The sequence below is a fragment of the Phycodurus eques genome, chromosome 7, assembly GCF_024500275.1.
Source record: "Phycodurus eques isolate BA_2022a chromosome 7, UOR_Pequ_1.1, whole genome shotgun sequence".
Taxonomy (NCBI): Eukaryota; Metazoa; Chordata; class Actinopteri; order Syngnathiformes; family Syngnathidae; genus Phycodurus; species Phycodurus eques.
In genome coordinates, this window is record NC_084531.1 from 8,840,928 (window position 1) to 8,865,707 (window position 24,780).

At 42.8% G+C, this 24,780-nt stretch overlaps 2 protein-coding genes across 2 annotated transcripts in view; one reads left to right on the top strand and one right to left on the bottom strand.

The window, feature by feature from the left end:
• The window catches only part of rasgrp4 (RAS guanyl releasing protein 4), a 38,243-nt gene extending 29,782 nt beyond the window's left edge, over positions 1 to 8,461 (bottom strand). The window contains exon 1 of the mRNA XM_061681715.1: positions 8,039 to 8,461. Within this exon, the coding sequence (XP_061537699.1) occupies positions 8,039 to 8,055 (17 nt within the window). The 5' untranslated portion in view covers positions 8,056 to 8,461. The remainder of the gene's footprint in view (positions 1 to 8,038) is intronic.
• Positions 8,462 to 12,222: 3,761 nt separating this feature from the next.
• ryr1b (ryanodine receptor 1b (skeletal)) overlaps positions 12,223 to 24,780 on the top strand; it is a 146,419-nt gene continuing 133,861 nt past the window's right edge. The window contains exons 1-2 of the mRNA XM_061682639.1: positions 12,223 to 12,285; positions 14,427 to 14,500. Coding sequence (XP_061538623.1) covers positions 12,264 to 12,285; positions 14,427 to 14,500 — 96 coding nt within the window. The 5' untranslated portion in view covers positions 12,223 to 12,263. The remainder of the gene's footprint in view (positions 12,286 to 14,426; positions 14,501 to 24,780) is intronic.

The window sequence follows — 24,780 nt, forward strand, 5'->3', positions numbered from 1 at the left end:
GGATAGGCTCCAGCACGCCTGTGACCCTGGCGAGGAGAAGTGGGAAGGAAAATGGATAGATGGATATACAGTATGTACCATGCGTTGTCTATATATTGCTTGGAGTATTCAATGAACCTAACCTGACTTTTGGTGAGAACAGTGGGGCACATCCTGGACAGGTCGCCAGTCAATCACATGGCACATGGAGACAAACAAGCATTCACGCTCACATTCACACCTATGGACAATTCAATGACCCCACCATGCATGTTTTTGGAATGTGGGAGCAAGCCAGAGTACCCGGAGAAAAACCACGCAAATACGGGGAGAATATGCAAACTCCACACAGGAGGGCCGTAGCCGAGATTCTGTATGGACATGAATACTGGGATCCCTGTTAATATCCGGAGTTACATTCCAGACGTATTTGTGATAGGTGAAAATCAGTGACATAGAGACAATATAAAAACTTTTTTTGAATTATAGTTTGAGCCTTAAAAATACCCTACCCAAACAATTGAATCACGTGTAAAAAAATAAATAAAATAAAATTATCAACACGTTATAAACGTATTTGAACACACAAAAAATTACAAGCATAAAATGTATAGAAACACATAATAAACAGTGGTACCTTGACTTATGAGTGACGCAATCTATGGTTTTTTTTAGTTATGAGCCGTGACTTGGTCATGTTTTTTGGTCTATGACAAGAGCCAAAATTTGAGTTACTAGTGACCTTCAGATATACCGCCGCTCAAGCGCAGTAAAAAAAGAATGGAGTAATTACGGTACTGTAATACCCTCGGATGTGGAAAAGGACAAGCCACAGTCGCCGATGCACTTTCTGCCATTTATTGAACGGGACTAACACACAAATGCAAAGTGAGAACACTCACAAGGAGCAGACGCTCACACTGAAATAACCGACGAACCTGACTCACTCCAGCACCTGATGTCAATCACAAGGCCACACCCCTTAAAGGCACACATCCGATGACGAACACTACGGTGTGTACACGAATTAAACCTTCAGAAAACCAGTTCATTTCTTTACATGCTTTTTTATTATCATTTTCTGATTTGTATTATTATTTTAGGACAGCTAATTTTAATGCTGATGAGCTGAGAGAGGAGTTAGACGTCTCAATGAACAGTCGGTTATTTAAAAAAAAATTCTATTATGACATTTAAAAAAAAAAAAGAAAATCGCCTAACAAGAACAAATTGTGGGCTTTTCTTTTGGGGGGGGGGGGGGGCTTGAACGGATAAATGGCATTTTCATTCATTTCAATGGGAAAAATTGATTTGATATGATACTCGTGTACATGTATGTATGAATAAACATTTCACAGTGTAAATTCATGAAAAACAGTTGAGCTTCTTTCAGTGAACAAGTCTCTTGACCTTTCCCCCTTCCCTTTGTGTCTTTCTCTGTGACTCAAAGTGAATGTGAACAAGATAATACCATTTTTTTTTTCTTGATGACATTGGTTTTGGGTATTCCCCCTTGTTGAGACACCACATGCAGCCACAAACAAAGCAGGTGAAAAACATCTTAAGAATTAACTTGTGTTGCTCTCAATAGAGTAGCGACAGAGGAAGTTCTACACCTTTTCCTCAGTGATGTTTTTCCTCTTTCTTCATCCCCCTGTATACTATACAAGTCGGAAAACTGCTTCCCCTTTTCTTTCCCTTTTGGAAACCCCCCTTTCTGGTTCCCATCTATGTCAGGACTCCTGGTAACAGAGCCAGAAGCCCGCCCTCACCAACTCTGCTGCCCTCCCACTCCTGTTTCCAGACAGGCAAGGGGATACGCAAATTCCTCGCTTTCTGTCCTTAATTGATTAATTGAAGCTTCTTTGAAGGCAAAGATTGTGTGCCCCCGTCCCCCCACCCCCCTTGCGCCCCCCTCACAACCTGCATGCAGTGGACACTTCTTAGCCTTTCATCCATTTGCTGCAACATAACGCTAATGTGGGCGGCATGGTGGACGAATGTTTAGAGCGTCTGCCTCATAGTTTTGAGGACCGGGGTTCGATCCCCGGCCCCGCCTGTGTGGAGTTTGCATGTTCTCCCCGTGCCTGTGTGGGTTTTCTGTGTGGGCACTCCGGTTTCCTCCCACATCCAAAAAACATGCATGCGAGGTTAATTGAAGCTTCTAAATTGCCCGTAGGTGTGAATGTGAGTGCGAATGGTTGTTTGTTTCTATGTGCCCTGCGATTGGCTGGCGACCAGTTCGGGGTGTGCCGCGCCTCCGGGATAGGCTCCAGCACTCCCGTGACCCTTGTGAGGATAAGCGGCTCAGAAAATGGATGGATGGATAACGCTAATGTGCATAAAACCTATCAAGAGGTATAATAGAAGGACACATTTGTGATACAGTATGAAAGTACACATCTTTGTCTCATTGTGCTGTATTTACATGGCCATAATGCGTTTTCCCCAAGGGAAATTTTCGTTACAAACGGATGCGTTCACAGGATTTCTCCAGAGCATTTTTGATGAATTTTTGTTTATACATTGGCTATATTTATGAGGATTTCCCCCCCCCCCCAGACTATTTTAGTATTTATTTATTTTTTTATTTTTTTTACACATTGAGTATATTTACCTGAACTTAATGAACACTGGTGCCTTGAGATACATGATGAATTTGTTTCGTGACCACGCTTGTAACTCAAAACACCTGTATCTCTTATCATCTTTTTTTCCATTGAAATGAATGGAAATGCCATCAATCTGTTACAGCCTTCACAAAAACAATAAAAATTGTTGTAATATGTATTGAGGAAAAATATCACTCCATAATTTTGCACTTTATAAAAAACATACAGTGATGATATAAGTGAAAATCTGTCTTGGCCAGATCGTTGTGTCTCAACGGGACCAACCTGGTTAAACAAAAGCAAAATACAAATTTAAAAGAAATTAAGTTTTTTTTCTATATGTATATTTTTAATCATACTGCGTCAACAGAATGGCCAATGTGCTGCTGCTTCTGGTGAGCCCGCCTTGGCCACCTGAGGCAGAACAAGACAGACAGATGGATATACTGTTCATTGAGTCGTCGCAACTCCATTCTCAGCTCATTAGTGCTGCACTAATACTTGTTGTTCTTTGCAAAGGATGAAGAGAATATGACTGTGAATACTAACATAGTCTGTGTAGATGTGTTGCTGCAAATTTTATTCTCAAGCATTTGCTTAATGTGTTATTGCACCGCAACATAGAAGTTATTTAGTGATAGCATTAATACAGTGGACTTAAAGCTAAGCTACAGTATGTGGTTGTTTTAAATACACATGGTGTAATTCTCTTTTTTGAGTGTTTAGATTAGTAAACTTTAAATGGGAGTGGCAATAAACAGCTTAAGGCCTTTTTAAAAAAGAATTGTTCACTATTTGTCAAACTGCTGCTTTGTGAAGTTAGTTGAGTCACTGCCACCATATAGCTCTTGTATCTCAAGTCCGTGCTCGAAAGTCAAAGCAAAAAAATCAGTCGAAACAAATCACAAGTCGAGTCACACGTATTTCAAGGCACCACTTTACCTTCTCCTTTTTTTTTTCCTGGCCATTTTGTTTACACATCCATCTCAGTTTTGCAGGAATTTACTTTTCCCAGACCATTTTGCCAGTGGCGGTTTCTGGCATGTGCACCATGCTACGTGAAATGGTTTTCTATTGTGTAATGACATGACATGTCAATCATTGCCGTTTTTATGCAGGGGAGTCAAACTCATTTTTGTCATTGGCCACACTGTAGTTCTGGTTTCCCTCAGAGGGTCGTTATGATTGGGAAACCATCTAAATGATTAATCGCCTCATCACAATATATATTTACACACAAACAAATTAATGGATAGCTAGTTTTTAAATTGGCGGCACGGTGGCCGACTGGTTAGCACATCTGCCTCAGAGTTCTGAGGACTGGCCCCGTCTGTGTGGAGTTTGCATGCACGTTAGGTTGATTGCAAACTCTAAATTGCCCTTAGGTGTGATTGTGTGTGTGAATGGCTGTTTGTTCATATGTGCCCTGCGATTGGCTGGTGACCAGTTCAGGGTGTACCCCGCCTCTCGCCCGAAGATAGCTGGGATAGGCTCCAGCACGCCCGCGACCCTTGTGAGGATAAATCGTTACAGAAAATGGACGGATGGATGGATGGATAGTTTTTAAATCAGAAGTCAAGGATAATAATTGAACAATCTAATCCTTAATATGAGGTTAAAGAGCACAAAATGATTGCAATAATGTTCCCTTAATTGTTTTTCATTTGTGCAAGGTAAGATTTTTTTTCATGAGCTGTCCTCCAGTACTATTGTCAGAGCCTGGGTGGCGCTTTGTGCCCTCTCTCTCTCCCTTCTCCTCTTTCTTTCCAGCACTTCCTCGGCCGCGCACCTGTCACCAATCAGCCCTTGTTACCACCTGCATTTAAGCCTGCCTGAAATCCTCGGCAGAGTATTGAAGCTTCTCCAGCGGTACAACGGCTCCCCGATCTCCAAGTAAGCTATGTAATTCATTTTCATCGTTCTGACCTCCGTGTTTTTCCTTGTCCTCAGTGTTTCTTCCGTGTACCTTGCCAAGTAGTTTTCTGCCACCATGCCGCCAAGCCAGCCGCCTGTCCTCGTCACTGCCTGCCACACATTCTCTGCCTCAACAACCTGCCAGCGCATCTCCATTTCCATTTTCAATAAACTGTTCATCACAACCTCTCAGCCTCCACCTGCTCTTGGGTCCAGTCTCAATCCATTCGTGCTAGAATACTCTAGCCAAGCATGGCCCCAGCAATCCCAGAGGCGTTAAAACATGCACTCACCCGCCAAGGCACCCACATAGGGCAACAGGACAAGCCACTTCAAGAAATCATGGAATCCTTACACTCCCTCATGCAACAACTTTCCGTCCTTTCTTCAAAAATGAAATCTGACCACTCCTCAGTAAGTACTCCTTCCGAGCCTGCGGCCTTCTGAGCAACCCCGCCTCATGACCCAGAACCTCATGTCCCTCCGCCCGAGCCCTACTCCGGGGACGTAGGTGCATGTAGCCAGTTTCTCCTTAATTGCTCCCTAGTTTTTAACTTTCAACCGTACAGTTATCACACCGAAAAATCCAAGCTCGCGTTTGTCACTAACCTCCTCCGCGGCAAAGCAGCTAAAGGGCCCCTGCGACCAAAGACCAGTCTCACGATGATCCGAGAGCACCGTGGTAAACCAAATTCCTCTAGCTCTCCCTCCCGTATGACCGTTCCAGCTTGCATTCTAGGTTACGCTCTCAACACACCCATAGTTGACCGAATAGATTCCGGTGCACGAAGGAATAGCACATCAGCTCCAACTCCCTCTCCAACCACTTCCGTCTTCCAAAAAAGTCACAGCCCTGGATGGCCGAGTCCTATCCCCTGCCACCCACCAAACAGTGCCATTCACCGAGTTTATTTCCAGCATTTCTCAACAACATTTCTCTTTTTGTTACCTCTTCCCCTGAGAATTCCCTGGCTCAATAAACATAACCCCGCCATAGACTGGACGCACTTATCTATTGCTGAATGGAGCCCTCACTGCTATTCACACTGCCTGTTTTCTGCTATACCGCCCTCCTGTCAACCACCACCATCCACCACACCAGATGACCTCTCCCGAGTCCCCGAAGAATATCATGATCTCTCGCCGGCGTTCAGTAAAGACCTGGCCATTTCTCTACCCCCCCTTACGACTGCGCAATAAATCTCCTGCCGGGAGCCCCTCTTCCCTCCAGCCATCTCTTCAATCACCCCCGTCCGGAGATTTTAATCTGTTTTTTTATCTGTGATTCTTTGGCTTCTGGACTCATTCGCCGTTCCTCGTCTCCGGTAGGGGCTGTTTTTTTCTTCTTTGTCAAAAAAAAAGACACCACTCTCCGCCCATGCATAGACTACCGTGGACTCAATGAAATCACCATAAAAAACAATCACATCCTATGCCACCCCGACCCCTCCCTCCAGTTCGTGGTGGAGGTTGACGCCTCGGACACTGGGCCGCGGTGGGACCCCACGTCCCAGGAACTACATCCCTGTGCCTTTTTCTCCCATCACCTGTCCCCTGCCGAGAGGAATTACAATGTTGGCAACTGAGAGCTGCTGGCCATAATTTGGGCATTGGTGGAATGGAGGGACTGGCTGGAGGGGACTGAAGTGCCGTTCATCATCTGGACTGATGACAAGAACCTTGCTTACCTCCATTCCGCCAAACGCCTTAACCCCCGACAAGCTCGCTGGGCCCTCTTCCTACGCCGATTTAATTTCAGCCTCTACTTCCGACCTGGATCCCGCAACAGCAAACCTGATGCCCTATCCCGCATATACTCACCCCCCTCCAGCCCTGAAGAACATGAAACTATCCTCCCGTCCTCCTGCTTCGTTGGTGCAGCCACGTGGAAAATAGAAAAAATAGTCAAACGCGCTCAAAAGACTCACCCTGACCCCAAGACCGGACCGCCGAACCATCTAGTCGTACCCAATTCCGCACACTCTGCCGTCCTTCAGTGGGCCCATAACTCCAAGATCACGTGTCATCCCGGCATCACCCGCACTATCCAATTCATTCAAGCTTGGACCGCCACTGCAGATTTTTAAAGATTCAAACGTTTTCTATATTTCCACATTTGGTTACAAGGTGGAAACAAGTGGCGTAAAAATAGCCTGCAGGAAATACATTGCTGTCACGTAAACGCAGCCGCTATCTTTAATGTACAACTTTATAAACAAACGTTAGATTTTTTCTCTCTCACGCTGATGTTCACACTTTAAAAGCTAGTCTTAAAAACAAGAAAAAAAGTAATGCAATGAGGAATATTTGACTTAATTAAGCAAAATGATTTGCCAATAGAAGAAAATCTGACTTGACTAGATTTTTTAAAACAAGCAAACATAACGTAGCCTCAAACCCCTCCACTGATGTCTTAAAGCTAGTGTATATATACTACCTAAACCTATAGAATTAATGTTTTTCTTATTTCAAGCTAAACCTACGCATAAGTAGTAATAAAATCACAGTAACAAGTTTTAATACCTTATTAAGAGTTTTACGAGAAAAAATGCTTGACGCAAGTGAAATGCTCTGAAATAAAAACAATACCGGTAAGAAGAAATAATCGAGACAAAGAACAAGCATATTTTGCCTTGATTTCAGATACTTCACCTTGGTTAGATTCAAATTGATGTAGTGCAAGTATGATTTAAATTAAAAGTGTATTAGTACATGGCTAATTATTTCCAACAGCCACTTACAGTATTAAAAAATGTACTGCACGGTCCCTTGCCCAATGAGGGTTTAAACTGAGGTTTCACACACCATTGTGACAACCGTAGCGTGTTGATCGCACGCCATCTGATAAGAGCTGCGGTCACAACGACAGCAGCAGCAAAATAAGTCCCAAAGGTGGTCAAGAGGGACTTGCTGTAGCATTTCATGGGAAATTATCCAATTTCATTTAACTGGTCTGAAAATTATTTATTGATGACAAATAACATATCTTTGATTGGCTATTTATGTTGTATAGTGACAGGCAGAACAATTGAATGGTAAAAGTTACAATGAACGATATGTTAGGTGTCTGCACCTGTTGCCATTCGTAAGACAGAATAGCTTTGTGTTCAAATAAAAAGATTTAACACTGAGTAAGTCACTTTGTGAGTAAGTGGGTTTTTAAAAAATATATTTTTCAATTTTAAAAGGTGATCTCAGGAGGCCTGTGTGACTGTTGAATGTTGAACTAAGAAGCCAATGTGACATTTTGATATGTAGGGCAAATAAATTAGCTGTGACCGCCGTGTGTGTGTGTGTGTGTGTGTGTGTGTGTGTGTGTGTGCATGTGTGGGTGTGTACAACCTGTTCTATGATACTACTCTTGCAATGCAATACTCAAATAGCTGATACAAACATAAAAACTCAAACAGATTAACACCTTTTTTTTTAACCACACTGCCATGTACTGTATGAGTCATGACCTCAAAACCTCTGCTGCACACACGACACTTACACTTACACACAGGTTTTAATGCACTTTTTGTTTGTGTTACCTCTTGGTCTTGTTCATTGCGGGTGCTACCTCTCAGCGGCCTCCTCCTCCTCCTCCTGCCGGGCATCTGAGCACGGCGTCCCTATAGTCCCATGCTTGACTCCTAATCCTCCTCTTCCTCTTCTTCTTCCTCCTCTCTGTCCTATATGAAGTGTTCACCTACCGGCCATCCACAGAACTGACCCCCCCACCCAGGAAGTTCAACTCAGTCAAGCCCCTCTCCGAGCTGTACGATGATCATGAACCAGCAGAGCCAGATTTCATGCACCTGCCACCAAGGAGGCATATAGCGAGAGAAGGCCCTACACCAGCGTGGGCAAACGTAGCACACAAAAAATAAAATAAAATAAAATAAATCACTTGTTGCGTCTACATAAACAAGTCAGCATCTTAAATGGAGGAACTGGCTCTGGCAGATAGGGGAACTTACATCAGTTTCTGTGTGTGTGTGTACAAGGGGGAGGGGTGAGGCCATAGAGAGAGAATGGTGCACACATGCAGCCCTTGTATAGGAAGGAGGAGAGCTGCAGGCAGGCAAAGAAGGAGGGAGTGATGAACAATCGTCAGCGTACCCCAGGAAGCAGCATTTGCTGGGGTGTTGAAGGGACTTCCTTTAGGAAATACGAATATACCGTTTCCATAGTCCTGCTGGCACCATCATGCAACTTTTATTAACTGTACAGAGAATGTTTTAAGTGACTTTTGTAACTTATTTTCATCATATACAGTAAGAGTAAAAATAAGTTAACTGTCGTGTAATAAAACTATACATCCGTTCCTTTTCATGTCTGCATGAGGGTTTCCGATGAGTTGGAACCTATCTCAGATGACTTTGGCGAGAGCAGTGGGACACAACCTTGTCTGGTCACTAGCCAATCACAGGGCACATATAGTAGACAAGAATTCAAAGTCACATTCACACTTGTGGACAATTTAGAGTCTTCAATGAAGGTAACATGTGTGTTTTTGGAATGTGGGAGGAAGCCAGAGAAAACTATGCAAGCACGGGGAGAATATGCCAACTCCAAGATTCGAACCTGGGAACTATCGACTGAGAGGGAGTCGTGCTAACCACTCGAGGAGTGATCACTGGAAATGATCTACAGTATGTATCATATTATTGCCTAGTGTACAGAAGTATTTATCTTACACAAAGAGGAGAGTTGCTAGAAAAGTGAATAGTAAAGAGTTAAACAACAATAAAAAAAAATTTGGGATAAAAAGTTGTAATCTTACAAGAATAAAGTCGTATTTGTCCAAGATAAAGTTTAAATATTATGATATTAAAAGGTCACATTTTAACAAGTGCATTTACACCTTCAGTCTCTAAAAAATAGGATCAGAAACAGTAGACTTTATGTTTTTGAAAAAAAAGGGGATGTAACTCCTCCTAATGCATTTGTTCTCAAAAAATAATTCATGCAGGTGTGTGAGATTTACGTGATGATATGTGACAATCACATCAGCGCCATTAAGTGTTCCAAAGCTAAGGTAGGGAGGACTACTTTGTTTATTATGTTTTTTTTAATTATATTTGGATAGAGGTATTCACTTTTTAAAAATAATACAACATACAATATTTCATTAAAAACTATTTTGCGGAACCCGAAGTTACGGCTGCTGGGCCCCCAGGCTTCCAGGGACCCCAGTTTGAGAATCCCTGCTCTATGATACCCATATCAGTTTTCTCCCCCTATGTAATGCCCGAGGGTGGCAAGCGACCACACAGGGCACATAGTGTTTGAACTTGTGAATGTGGCCGTGCAGCTGGACAGGGGCGGCTCAATGGCATCCTTGTTTGAACACGCCACCAGGAGGAAGAGGCGACCATACAGGGGACATTAATGCACCCCGAGTGCGCAGGGATGGCCTCTTTTTGCCGCAGGAAGCTGACTGACTTGGCACAGAGGGTGATATGGCATCGAGAAGCAGGCAAAGATGCAGAGCAGAGAGAGCGAGGCGGGCATCCTACAGTGCATGCATGCAAAGTCCCACGCTGCTCGAGTGTATTTAACGAGCCTCTGAGGCCAAGAAATGCTACGATGTGCTGCTGCAAAGTGGCAATTCTCCAGTAATCTTAAAGGGGACATAATATTTAAAATAAAATTTTGAAAAAACCTGTAAAGTGAATCAGCAGTTTGAAGATAATTGTTGAAACGTGGAGATATAGCGTTAAACTGTTTTCCACTGTTTCAGTTTTCATAATTGTTTTGGGGGCCTGCGACTAAAACAGCGCCCGCTGATGCACTTTGACGTCGGATATGAGTGCTCTCTCTCCCACTATATAAGAACCTGAGTGTCTTCATTCATCCATCCATCCATTTTCTGAGCCGCTTCCCCTCACTAGGGTCGCGGGCGTGCTGGAGCCTATCCCAGCTGTCATCGGGCAGGAGGCGGGGTACACCCTGAACTGGTTGCCTGCCAATCGCAGGGCACATACAAACAAACAACCATTCGCACTCACAGTCACGCCTACGGGCAATTTAGAGTCTCCAATTAATGCATGTTTTTGGGATGTGGGAGGAAACCGCAGTGCCCGGAGAAAACCCACACAGGCACGGGGAGAACATGCAAACTCCACACAGGCGGGGCCAGGGATTGAACCCGGGTCCTCAGAACTGTGAGGCTGATGCTCTAACCAGTCGCCCACCGTGCCGCCGTCATCATTCATATCTGTGGTTATCTGGTGCAATTGGGGTTTGCTTAGTTATTATTATAAGGCCAAGCCTGTTAACTTGCGAGCTAGATGGTGTCTAGTGCCTCTCATCGCAGCATGGAAAGGTGAAGATCTCCACTGACTTCTCCGCTCCGAGCCAGCGCGTGTTAACATAAAACAAACACGTGTGCTCTCAGCAAGTGGGTCTTCTACGCGGAGGTAACCAATCAGAGGAAAGGGTACTTAGCGGATACAAAACTGAAGTAGTTGTCAGAGGGGCCTTTTCTGGACACTCGTACGACAAAACCAAGGTGTTTTTTGAAATGAAGTTGACACTTTTATACTCCACGTCCACGTTAGAGTCACTCTACGGAGGTTGAAATAGCCAAAATACCTTTAAGCCATTTCATTGACACATTTACAGCCAGAGGCAGAACATAGCTTTCCTATATTTTTTTATTCCGTCAAATGTCCTCCTGATTTCATATGCAGGAAAAACCCTGGTTTTGATTTTTTTTCTTGTAACAGTTTGACTCTGTGACTCTGCATTATACACAGTATCTTCTTCTTCTTCTTTTCTTTCCGGCTTGTCCCGTTAGGGGTCCCCACAGCGTGTCATCCTTTCCCACGTAAGCCTATCTCCAGCATCCTCCTCTCTAACACCAACTGCCCTCATGTCTTCCCTCACGACCTCCATCAACCTTCTCTTTGGTCTTCGTCTAGCTCTCTTGCCTGGCAGCTCCATCCTCATCACCCTTCTACCAATATACTCACTATGTCTGTGTAGATTCTCAGCCATGCAGGTCATGTAGTGATCAGCAAAGCAAGGAAGTGGACTCTTCTTGTTTGTTGAATGTGTTTTTTTTTTTTTTGTAGTTTCCCGAAAATGTTCAAATGTGACTTTGGGTAACGATGCTATAACAAAATGTACAGGTTACTCTACTATGAGGCTTTCCAGTCTACTGTACACCGGCAGTGACATCCTGACCATAAAATGACTAGCCGTAGCTCATGAAAAAAAAAAAAAAATCCTCATTTTATGAATATAATTGTTACGTCTAGTAATAAGTTGTCGGCTGTTGATCGTTAAAAAAACAAAACAAGACTGCTCCACATATTAGAGTTTGGTCGTAAGGTTTAGGCAGACGTTAGCTGAAAATGAGCACCTATTATTTTGCGTTTGTGGTACCTGTCAGAAGTACTTTCGACTTTCCTTGACATCTTCCCATCAAGTGCTAGTGCCAGTTGCTTCTCCGAGCCCCAATATGAATACAACGTCGCCACCCTGCGGCGCGGCAATGCAACTGCACCACCAGCCAAGCGGTAGAGAAAAAGGATGGATGCATGGATGAAGCCGCACTACAGGTAGGAGCTGTTCTGTGCCGGGGACTGTAATTCCCACAATGCACCTGGGGTCTTCTTCGGCAGCGCGGTGTCACCTCCCAGAGTCCCCATGCCAATGCCTGCTTCTCTCCGTTCTACAGGCAGCAGGCGGGGTTGTTTCCCGGAGAGTTCTGTCCCCAAAACGCCCTCCCTGTGCCGCAGTGGGAGATGGAGGAGAGGATGACGGATGCCAGATGGACACGGAGCAGGTAAGAACGGGAGTGTGTCATTCGTGTGCCTGTGTGTGGTACTTCTGTGTGAGGACTGAGACAACGACACGCAATCATGCAGACCCACCTTCCCCAAAATCTTTTGTACATTCCATTGATTCCGAACCTTTACTGAGCCAAGGCACATATTTTTTCATGAGGACAATTTCAGAGCTCACCACTAAACAAAAATGTCACAACAGGTACATCCAGTAAACCCCCACCTAAATTCACATATTTGCGTTTTTTTTTTTTTCGTGTGAAACCAATCCTTAGCTTTTCGCTGAAATATCTAAGAAGCCACGAGATGCAGCCAAAGCCCTAGCTAATCTCGAAAGTAGTAATTGGTGTCAAGAAAGTATGTTGAAGCAATACACTGTATCTCGCCTGTGATCAGATCTTTGTGTGTTGGGGAGGAGCTAAATTTAGCGGATTGTTAACGGAAGTGAGAGTCTTCATCGCATGTGTGTTTTTAAAATCAATTTATCTGGAGATAGATAGACAGACAGACAGACAGACGACACCACTGTGCCATGGCACTGTGGTTGGGAATTACTGGTGTAGTCTAGGTTTGCAAAATATCTTCTTGATGACTTATTGAGGATTGATGATGATTTAAGCAAGTCACGATAAAAAAAAACATAAAATTCAGTCAATATTGGTGTATCAGATGTAAAAGGTAAAAGAAAGTACAGTGGAACCTCGAACGTGGTTTTCAGATTTTGAATTATTATTATTTTTTTCCACATAGGAAAAAATTACATTTTAATTCATCCTTCTCAGTATCAGCCTGTCACTTTAAAAACATTTTATTTAAACTGTATAGGAAATAGTTCAAGTAGCATTTTAACATTTGTAACAGTTGTAATAACCATTTTTAAAATATTCATAGCAGTCATGCAAGTATAAAGGGAAGGTAAACTTTGTTAGTATGGTAAGATAAAAACAATAAAACATGACTCTGGTGTTGTAAATGCCTGGGAGGCATGTCTCATCACTGGTCTTTAATAAAAACTGCTCTTAAAGATTAAATGTATTTAAATGTAAAAATTAAATTAAATGTAAATTATTAAATGTAAATCAAATGTATTGTACAGGGCGGCACGGTGGACGATTAGGTTAGCACGTCTGCCTCACAGTTCTGGGGACCGGGGTTCAAATCCCGCCCCCATTTGTGTAGAGTTTGCATGTTCTCCCCGTGCCTGCGTGGGTTTTCCTCCGGTTTCCTCCCACATCCCAAAAACATGCATGGTAGGTTAATTGAAGACTCTAAATTGTCCGTAGGTGCGAGTGCGAATGGTTGTTTGTTTATATGTGCCCTGCAATTGGCTGGCGACCACTTCAGGGTGGACCCCGCCTCTCGCCCGAAGTTAGTTGGGATAGGCTCCAGCATGCCCGCGACTCCATTGAGGATAAGCGGTACAGAAGATGGATGGATGTATTGTACAGTACTTAAAAGTTAAATACAACTGAACTGTACTTAACAAATGTAATGTACCGGATTAGAAAAAGGTAATCCACTGTCACATTATACAAAGTTGGAATTCTTCTGCGTACCACAAGTGGAACAAGTACCATATTTATAGAATCGCTGCTTTAGGGTCTCCCATGACATCCTGCAAGATTTTATGATATATTTTGCCAGAAAATTCAGTCAAATTAAGAATTTTATGACCTTTTCACATGAATTTCTGAATGTGACTGTGAACATGCACAGTGGTTGCCCCCCACTTTTCCTCAATCTTTTATAGCCTCAGAAATGATGAAGGAGGGGAGGGAGGAGTGTCTGTCGGTGTGAAGGAGTGCCACTCCTTCCACAAACATGGTGGCATGGCAAGGTGGGAGCCATGCAGGCAAGGGGGGATGTCCCTCCCTCCCTCCCTCCCTCCGTCCCTTCCTCAAACTCTCTGAGTCAGAGTCTACCCGGACGGGTGCAGTCCTCCAGCACACCCACATCCTCTGGCAACGAGAGAAACTGGAGAGAGAGAGAGAGAGAGAGAGAGAGAGCGAGCGAGCGAGAGAGAGAGAGAGAGAGAGAGAGAGATAGAGAGAGAGAGAGAGAGAGAGAGAGAGAGAGAAAGGGAGCGAATAGAAACTTAGAAGAAGAGAGCAGACTAAAGAATCTTGTCTTGTCTCCGGAGGTGCTGCGAGTAACGTGCGGGGAAGGATGGCGGAAGGGGGCGAGGGAGAGGAGGAGATCCAGTTCCTGCGAACGGTGAGCCCACCTTACTTTTCCCTATTTAATCCCAACCTGGAGGAGTTGATCTGGATGACGCTAGCTAGTTGAGCATCAACTTGTTCACATGCGCTTACTTGAGTCCAATCAATAGTTGAACATGTTGGTGCACCCCCCCCCCAAAGAGGAAGGAAATGTACTTATTTTTTTGTTGGCAACTTGCTCTCTTTAAACTGAGCACCTGTTTAGTGTCCCATCTTGTAAAACTGCCAGTGTTCACATTCTGATCTTCTGTGCATGTGTGTGTGGGTGCATGCGCTGCACACCAGTGGCAGGCCATGCATTGGTACCTGGGCCTTAAGTGTGAATTTAGCCTACTTAATCCACCTCTTACTACACCCACTGTTTGGTCACAGTTATAGAAACCATCTATACGATACAAAAACACAATATAACAGCATACAACTATGCCACATACAACATCTGGGCAGAATCAATATTTATCTAATAGCATGAAAAAACCCAGAATTAAATAAATAAAATCCATTATAGTCACCAGAGATGCTGATTATTCAATGTATTAATTTGTGCAGATTGCTACAAGATATGTTTTGCTACTTGAAATTGGCTAGCTCGCTGGTCCTGTGAGGGTGAATTTGAAATCTGATTGAATAAAGAAACAGTCCAATTGCTAATATAGTTTAAGTTAATGGGCCAGCACGACTTATTCTGAATGCCTTGGGTGGATTACATTGACATGGCAGCACATAGAGGCTGAAATCTTATTGGACAAAAAAAAAAAATCATCACTGCTATACACACATGTGTAGACAGACAGACAGACAGGCTGGTGCATCTGTTAGCATGGCTATCTATTTTTATCTGAGGAAAGCAGAACCCGAGAGAGGGAGCGAACATGGCTCGAGGAGGCAAAGCAGCCAGTGGCTAGCGAGTGTCTGTAGGTGACAGCTGACATAGTGGACACAACCACTTTGCACTCAGTGGGAGGAAGACCCCCCCGAACAAAAAGACTACAAAGTGCTGAACTCGTCGGTGCGCTCCAGAAACTCAGAAGAGGGACAGATTGAGGGGTGTACTGTTTCTGTGAGGTTTTCAGATGTTGCTCAAGTACAGTTGAACCTTTTAAGTGGATGCTGGTTGACTTGCCATTTTCTCCCCATTGATAATAATGTGTAGTGAATTAATCTGGACATGCCTTTTGAAATTATGGTCAAAAAGTTCAACCTTGGTTTACGACCATAACATATTTTCCCATATGCGTTGGGGGGATTTCAATGTGTTTTTGCAAAACACGAATGGTTGTTTGTTTACATGTGCCCTGCGATTGGCTGGTAACCTGTCCAGGGTGTACCCCGCCTCTTGCCCGAAGATATCTGGGATAGGCTCCAGCACGCCCGTGACCCTAGTGAGGATAAGTGGTACAGAAAATGGATGGATGCATGGAAACATGTGGCATTTGAACAAGGGTGTGAAGAATTTTTATATCCACTGTAATGGAGATTAGCGGACAATAAAGGTGTTGTTTACCATGCTTTCAGCGGTAGCGTTTGCTTAGTAAAATTAATGTGTAAATGCAATTGGAATTCAATTACGATACTTGTATTGCTTATTTTGTGCTGAGAAAACATTTCATTTCCTAAGTCACAGTAAAGCTCTTTTCCATTTCCTATTCTATGGTTATCACACTTTTCTTCATTGCCATGAGATGAGAGAAGAGAGAGGAGAGAATCGGAAATAAAACAGGCCAAAATCTAGATGGGTGAGGCAGGGGAGGAGACTACTTCCATACTAGGTGTGGTTTAACCGAATGCGAGAGTGTAGAATTAAGTCTTAAATTGATATTTAAACATTTGCACAGAGGCACATCTACAGTAGATAAACAACCATTCACATTTACACTCACGTTCACACCTATGGACACCTATGGACATAGGTGTGAACCTTATAGTAGAGTCCTCAAAGACCAACCATGCTGTTGCATGTGTGTGAGGAAGAAAACCCACTCAAGCACAGGGAGAACCTGCAAACTTTACTCCGGAAAGCCAGAGTTGAGATTCGAACTCTGATCCTGAGAACTGTGAGACTGACGTGCTTACCACTCGTTTACCATGCTGCCCCTAATGAGATCTAATATAGTCCATTTCGGAGTTGTTTCACATTACAACAACACACCGAAATATGCTATTAAAGTAGTTTATTCAAGTAGCTCGTTCAAGTCACTGGTCAGTCCTCCAAAGGCCTTTGGTGATGTTCTGATGTGCTCCTTGCGATTCAAGATGAAAGTATAGTGCAGCCTTCATGAATTATTCAATAGTGGTGCACTTCAATGACACCATGGGGATTAAGAGTTCAGGGGCCAGGTCCCTGACTAGACGCTCTTCTAAAAAGCACCTAGTGTCGCCTGGATGAAAGGCTCCAACCAATGTTTGTGTTGATTAGGGGAGGATGCCAGGGGAGATTTTGTTGGTCAGATGTTTGTCCTGACCTCAATAGACTGACTCTTTTAAATAACCAAAAATGAACTGTCATCCCTGGAAAACAAACATATGCCATAATTCATTCTAATAATTATTTGGAGACATTCATTTAGTAAACCAGTTCTAATAAAATGAATGGAACAACCAAAATTGACATTAATGAGGGCGTTCATGGCATTTTTACTCTGTGAATGCAGCCATTTATTGACATTACACCTTGTTGACAATTAGGATCTAATTAGTCAAAAAGTATCATTGAAATAGCTTCAATAATGTGTATCAAGGAACATGTATTCATGATGGCTGAAAGATTAATATCTCATCATATCTTCTCGTTTCATCTCAAATAAGGGACAGTAAAGAACAAAGTGGGTGACTGCATAGTTGTTATGCTAAACTTTAGCGTTAGCAATCTTTTTGATTTCAAGTCACAAATAATAAAATAAGTCTCAGGTGTACGTCGCATTTCGTTAGTCTAATAGCGTAGTTGCCTAAGTCATATTAGAATGTTACTTTCATAAGTTTTAGCCAAGCAAGTTGCAAGTCCTTCAAATGCGACTTAAGTCTGACTCGAGGCAAGTCATTTAACTCGAGCCCTCCAGCTCTGTACTAATGTACTAAACAACCTGGACAGTGTGTACCCAATAACCGGCCATGTGGATCCTTTACGTATATAAGAGATCAAAGTCGAATTCACGTTTTGCTCCTGAATCACAGAGTAGCGTGGCAGCATGGTTGGTTGTCCGGAGCGTTGGGTGGGTCAAAAAGGGGTGTTTAGCTTAAGGCTGCCGCACGCCGAGCGACTAGGCCGAACCCAACTGAATTGTCGCGCAGTGTGCGTTCATGAGTCTTCATGAGTCCACTGTCTTCATGAGTGGCTGATCAATTGGCCACTGTTTTTGCCGTGATTCAAAATTTGAATCGCCAGCACACACTGTCGCAACTCAGTTTTCAGCCAATCAAAATACACACAAGCTTTCACTCACGCTGAAAATGAATTTCAGAATGTACAGGGGTGCTGTTGGCAACTCTTATTTTTATGCGATGGTCCGTTCCAATCGGATTCGACTGCATCGGCCAATGTCTGGCATGCTTTAAAGAATGATTATAGCCTCTGATTTCACAGGTAACTCCCTGTGTTGGAATCACAAAAAAACACAAAAACAAAGAAAAACGAAAAACATTGTTAATCATTAGGATGCTCACCGAACCCAAGTCTTGCGAGATTTTGCCAATGGTCTGCGTTAAATAAATCCAAATTGTTTTCATACAACAGAGTCATCTGTTTACTATTGAATGTAAAAACCGCGTCACTGTTTGACAGTGTATTGCGCTGTATTGCCTCACATGGCCGAGAAAGACACTTTCAGGTTGTATTTGAGTTTCAGTCTATAATAGAAGCTTCTTTTTATAGTGTGTCACTAAAAGTGTGCACCCTGAAGGGAGAAGCAGGAGCAGCCAGTGGCCTACTTCGTAGCATACCTTGGGACGTATCTGTATGTGTGTGTGTGTGTGTCGCTCCGTATGTGTGGTTGGTGGTGTGTGTAAACACCATTTTTAAATTGACCTCGCAAGTATCTCCTGGGAAAAGTTTGCGTATCATTACATACTGTATGCAAACTTTGCAAATATTTGCCATGCATAGGCGTTTATTAACTCAAGTGCAGATGGTGGGGATGCGCTTTTGGAATGATGTTGTACAACGCTAGAAGTATATGATCGGCATGGTGACCTAGTGGTTAGCACATCAGCCTGAAAGTTCTGAGGTCAGGGTTTCGAATCCGTGGTCCTTCCTTCTCTTCGTCTTCCTGTGTGGAGGTTGCATGTTCTAAATGTGCTTGCGTGGGTTTTCTCCAGGTACTTTAGCTTTCTGGCACATTCACAAAACATGTATGTTAAGTTAATTAAAGTCTCTAAATTGTCCTTAGGTGTGAATGTGTGTGTGAATGGTTGTTTGTCAGTATGTGCCCTGATTTAGGCTGGGGACCAGTTCAGTGTGTACCTCACCTTTTGCCCAAAATCAGCTCTAACACAGTTGCGACCTTAATGAGTGGTATGTACTGTATGCTTTATAAAAAAATAGATGGATAGAATTATACAGTAATCCTTTTTTGTTTTGTTTTTTGTTTTAATTGGACGGCACAGTGGCCAACTGGTTAGCACATCAGCCTCACAGTTTAGTGAAAGTCAAGTACACAATGAAATAAAAAAAGACTATTATGAAGAAATGTAACTGCAGGAAGCGAGGCAGACTTGGCGTAACTAATGAGTTGAGTTGCTCCCTGCAACATCAACATAGACTCACACAACATCGTGGAGCGCTCCCATGTGAAGCTGTACTGGGATATATGTCATAATCCCTACCGTGATTATGTCATAACATAAGATCATCACGAATAATGTGCAGGAACTTATTTACATGTGGTAAGACTCCATACTTATAGATCATACAAACAGATTTCTCTGAGAGGCTGTTTATGTGCACTGGTAGTTGCTGCTATTTTGGTTATCAACAGAGTTCAAATGGGCTCAGTTTAATGTATGTGTGAACAATAGCTGGACTGAGGTAATTACACATACTTGCTTTTTTTTCCTGAGGGAAAAGGGAGGAGGCGGGATGTTGGGAAAACTGGTTAGCACATCTGCCTCACAGTTCTAAGGACCGGGATTCAAATCCTGGCCCCCGGCTGTGTGGAGTTTGCATGTTCTCCCTGTGCCTGCGTGGGGCCAAAAATAATGCATCGTCGGTCGATCGAAGACTCTAAATTGCCCTTAGGTGTAAATGTGGGCGCAAAATGGTTGTTTGTTTACATGTGCCCTGCGATTGGCTGGCGACCAGTTCAGGGTACCTCGCCTCTCGCCCGTAGATAGCTGGGATAGGCTCAGCACGCCCGCGACCCTAGTGAGGATGAGCGGTACAGAAAATGGATGGATGGATGGATGGATGCAATCAGTTATAACGTATCATTTGAGAAAGTGCATAGTACCTTCAAAATAAAATAAATAAATCAAACAAGTACAGTGTAAGAAACCAATTACTACTCCCCACATTAGCTTTAGGTCAATTAGGCCAATTCGTCACATAAATCTGACATACTTACACGAATAGTCACCTTTTTTTTTTTTTCTTTTTTAAGAACAAAAGGTGTATTGCTACAAGAATAAAATCCTATTTTTGCAATATCAAAAGGGTGCATGTTTTCAAGAATATAGTCCAACTTTGTTAAAGAATAAAAGGCGTACCATTACAAAAATAAAGTTGTATTTTTTAAATGAACTTGTTAAAATTTGACTTCAATATCATAATATTATGACTTCCGGACGGCTTAGAGGAAATTCTGGTCCACCATCTGTCGTCTCATGAGGGGTAAGCAGGGAGCTCGAGGGTACATGGGAGTTCGCCCAACCAGTCTAGATGTGTTTTGTGGACTTGGAGAAGGCGTTTGACCGTGTCCCTCGGGGAGTCCTGTGGGGGGTGCTTCGGGAGTATGGGGTACCGAACCCCTTGATACGGGCTGTTCGGTCCCTGTACGACCGCAGTCAGAGTTTGGTCCGCATAGTAAGTCGGACTCGTTTCCGGTGAGGGTTGGACTCTGCCAAGGCTGTCCTTTGTCACTGATTCTGTTCATAACTTTTATGGACGGAATTTCTAGGCGCAGCCGAGGCGTTGAGGGGCTTCGGTTTGGTGCACTCAGTATTGCATCTCTGCTTTTTGCAGATGATGTGGTTCTGTTGGCTTCATTAAGCCGTGATCTCCAACTCTCACTGGAGCGGTTCGCAGCCGAGTGTGAAGCGGCTGGGATGAGAATCAGCACCTCCAAATCTGAGACCATGGTGCTCAGTCGGAAGAGGGTGGCGTGCCCTCTCCAGGTCGGGGATGAGATCCTGCCCCAAGTGGAGGAGTTCAAGTATCTTGGAGTCTTGTTCGCGAGTGAGGGAAGAATGGAACGGGAGATCGACAGGCGACTCGGTGCAGCGTTTGCAGTGATGCAGACTTTGTATCGTTCCGTTGTGGTGAAGAAGGAGCTAAGCTGAAAGACGAAGCTCTCAATTTACCGGTCTATCTACGATCCTACCCTGTTGTTGCTGTGAGTTGTGACCGAAAGAACAAAATCTCGGATACAAGCAGCCGAAATGAGTTTCCTCCACAGGGTGTCCGGGCTCTCCCTTAGAGAGAGGGTGAGAAGCTCGGTCATCCGGGAGGATCTCAGAGTAGAGCCGCTGCTCCTCCGCATTGAGAGAGCCAGATGAGGTGGCTGGGGCATCTGATTCGGATGCCTCCCGGACGCCTCCCTCGTGAGGTGTTCCGGGAACGTTCCGCCGGGACTACGCCTGGCCTGGGAACGCATTGGGATCCCCCCGGAAGAGCTGGATGAAGTGGCTGGGGAGAGGGAAGTCTGGGCGTCCCTGCTAAAGCTACTGCCCCTGTGACCCGACCTCGGATAAGCGGTAGAAAATGGATGGATGGATGGATGGATGGATTATGACTTTATCTTTATCTTTATCTTGAAAAACTGTGACTTTATTGTCGTGACATACCGACTAAATATTTCTCTTCTTTTAAAGATTCAGACTTTTTTTCTTGGACAGTTGTAGTCTGGATTAAGACTTGTCCTTTAAAACAATACTTTTTTAAAAATCTAGTATTTAGAATTTTTGTCTCATATCTTGCATTATTATCCAAAGGCTTTTGCAGTGTGTCATTTCGTGTGCATTTTGAGCGCCAATCTCACACACACACATAGATCCCCCAATAAATACATGTTAATCCCCACCATCAAAAGTGGTTAGTCTTCTAAACTTATTTAGTCTTCATCAGTCAGACATTCGCAAACTGTAGCGTTGAGTCTTTGCGTGACCAGATTAAAAAAAATAAATCATTTGACTGAGATGTTGATGGTGGCGCAATCCAGAGGATTTCGCAAGCAAAGCTGGGGCTTTAGAAGTGTTGAGCCTGGCAGATGAACACGTCCAGAGACACCCGTACGCACACACACAGCACCTGTTGTTTACACAATAAACAGGTGGTCTTCTCTTGTCTGACACCAATGTGAAAAAAGTCAATAAAGCTAAAGCTAATAAATACAGTGAATGCAATCTGTCATCAGCTATTGTTTACTTCCCTCTTTGATGGAATTTTCCAGAATGTCCTGTAAGAGCAGCAGGAACCCTTAAAAAGGAAATGTCAGAGGAGTCGGAATAATTCATCTCTGGCTATTAGGAGGCAACTATGGCATTGTGACACTCTCTGCTCCGAGAAGTTGTTTTGGGGCTTCTCCTATTCTATTTGTACCACAAGAGCAAGTAAACGAATACGACACAATTCAGACAGTGAAGAAATCAGATTCAGTTCACTGTTCAGTTCAGCGTTTTTTCAAATTTTCAAGTAATATTTTTCCTTTTTTCTTTAAGAAAAAAAGGAAAAAAAAGTAAATCATATTTTGTATTTCCGAGTATTTTTTTTGTATATATTGCATCCAATATTTGGTCTGTTGTACTTCATCTCATGTATTGTATCTTGCATCTTGTATTTTTCCAATATTTTCTCTTTTTAGTTATATGTCTACTCTAATTTTGTTTTTAATTTTTGTTTTGTTTTCATAATATATTTGCACATTCTTTAAATACGAGTATTTTTTGTCCAATATTTGTGTATTTTTCATATAATATTTTGCAGTTTTGTATCATAACTCGTATTATTTTTCTCATAATTCTTTTTGTCTAAATGCTTTTTCAACATTTGTATTTATTCTGCAATATTTTAGTTTTGTTTAAAAATAGTTTTTCTCACCAAGTTGTTTGTCCAATATATATATTTTTTCATCTAAGATTTTGTATTTTGAATTCTTATTTTCCAATATTTTCAATATTTCTTTCTAACTTCTTACTTTCTGTCTAATAATTGCTTATATTTTGAACAGTGGTGTATTCTTCATCTGATATTGTGTCCGATATGTTGGTATTTTCAACGTAGTATCTTGTATTTTGTTTTGCAATAGTTTGTATTATTTTGGAATATTTTTCCATTTTTTCCAATTTCAGTATTTTTCTGTATTTTATCGCAATGTTTTCCCTGACTGTAAGTCATATTTGACTTGGGTATTACTGAGCCTTACAGCTATATGAATTTCCATCATTAGTACGAAGTATTGATTTAATGACCTTATCGTCAATTCTCATACATTTGAGTTTACTGGTTCTCAAGAGCTCGGTTGCTCCTGTCTCCCCTGAACCGAGCACCCAAGTATCTGCTGGTCAGCAGGATGCAATGTGATCGCGACAGGTGCAACCACCAAAAATAGTCAGAATGGAGTGAACGGCCAAGGCCTGTAGCACAGGGGAGGATCTGATGGAGCAAAGAGAGATAGAGAGCAGAATGCATTATGCTGCTACATGACTCATTTCTACGTTTGAGTTCCATTTTGGATTTTCCTTTGCTTTCTGCAGAAGGCAACACAAATACAGCACATCTTTTATTCACATCTCAGTATGATGCACTGTAGTTGTACACCACTACATAATACAGTAATCCCCCTCTATAGAAAGCATATTTGATGACCCCCCAATTTTTGTAAAATTGGCTATATTAATAGTTTAAACCATACATATACCACAAATTACGATGTGAAAACAGTTCAATTTAATTTCAAACTCATCTTACATTACCCTTAAAAATAAATGCCTTACAATTGATTTGATCTAGAATAAATGCACCTGAAGTGTCCGTTTATGTGTTACCTTTGCAACACGTAAAAAAAGCAATTGTCACGCAATAACGGGACAGCCGTTGTTTGTTAGCTTAATTTTTTTTATAGCCGCCCAGTCGAGTAAAAACATGCACACGCAATGAAGACTCTCCGTAACCTCCGCTAACAATCCAGGCTAAACTTAGCCTCTAGCCAACACAGACAGATCAAGATGTATCACTTAAACATACTTGCTTTAAACAAATTCGATTGATGAGCAATTTGAATTCGGAAAAATGCATCGGAGCTTTACATCCAGACACTTTGGCTCCTACTTGTGGCAACTTAGGGCATTACAGAAGGGCACAAATAATGTCAATGGTCACTGTGGTTTTGCTGTTTCACTTACTAGACCGCACAACAAACTATCATCCTGTTTACATTCACTCAACCATTAATGAGGGTATATAATGATATAAGGTGTTTTTTTTATAACACATTTTAGTTTGACAGAACCCTTGTTCCACAAATGATGTGTGAATGGTATCAAACGTAATATCCAGTTTTTGTGTGTAACTCCCTGTAAAGATCAGAGGCTGGTAGAATAGCCTAAAATTGGACTCAGGTAAGATTTACCGTTACTTATAATAATAATATGACATAAGTAAAAGTAAAAAGGAGCTCTCAAATAATGACTTCCATTCATCCATTTGTTGTACCGCTTATCCTCACTAGGGTCACGGGTGTGCTGGAGCCTATCCCAGCTATCTTCGGGCCAAAGGCGGGGTACACCCTGAACTGGTTGCCAGCCAATCGCAGGGCACATACAAACAAACAACCATTCGCACTCACATTCACACCGGGCAATTTAGAGTCTCCAGTCAACCTACCACACATTTTTTTGGGATGTGGGAGGACACTGGAGTACCCGGAGAAAACCCACACAGGCACGGGAGAACATGCAAACTTCACACAGGCGGGGGTGGGATTTGAACCCCGGTCCTCAGAACTGTGAGCGAGATGTGCTAACCAGTCATTCACCGTGCCACCCTAAATAATTGCTTGAGTAAGATAAAGTATTCAGTCAAAAAACTGCTCAAGAACTAAGTAACCTGTGAGGAACTTCAAATGTTTT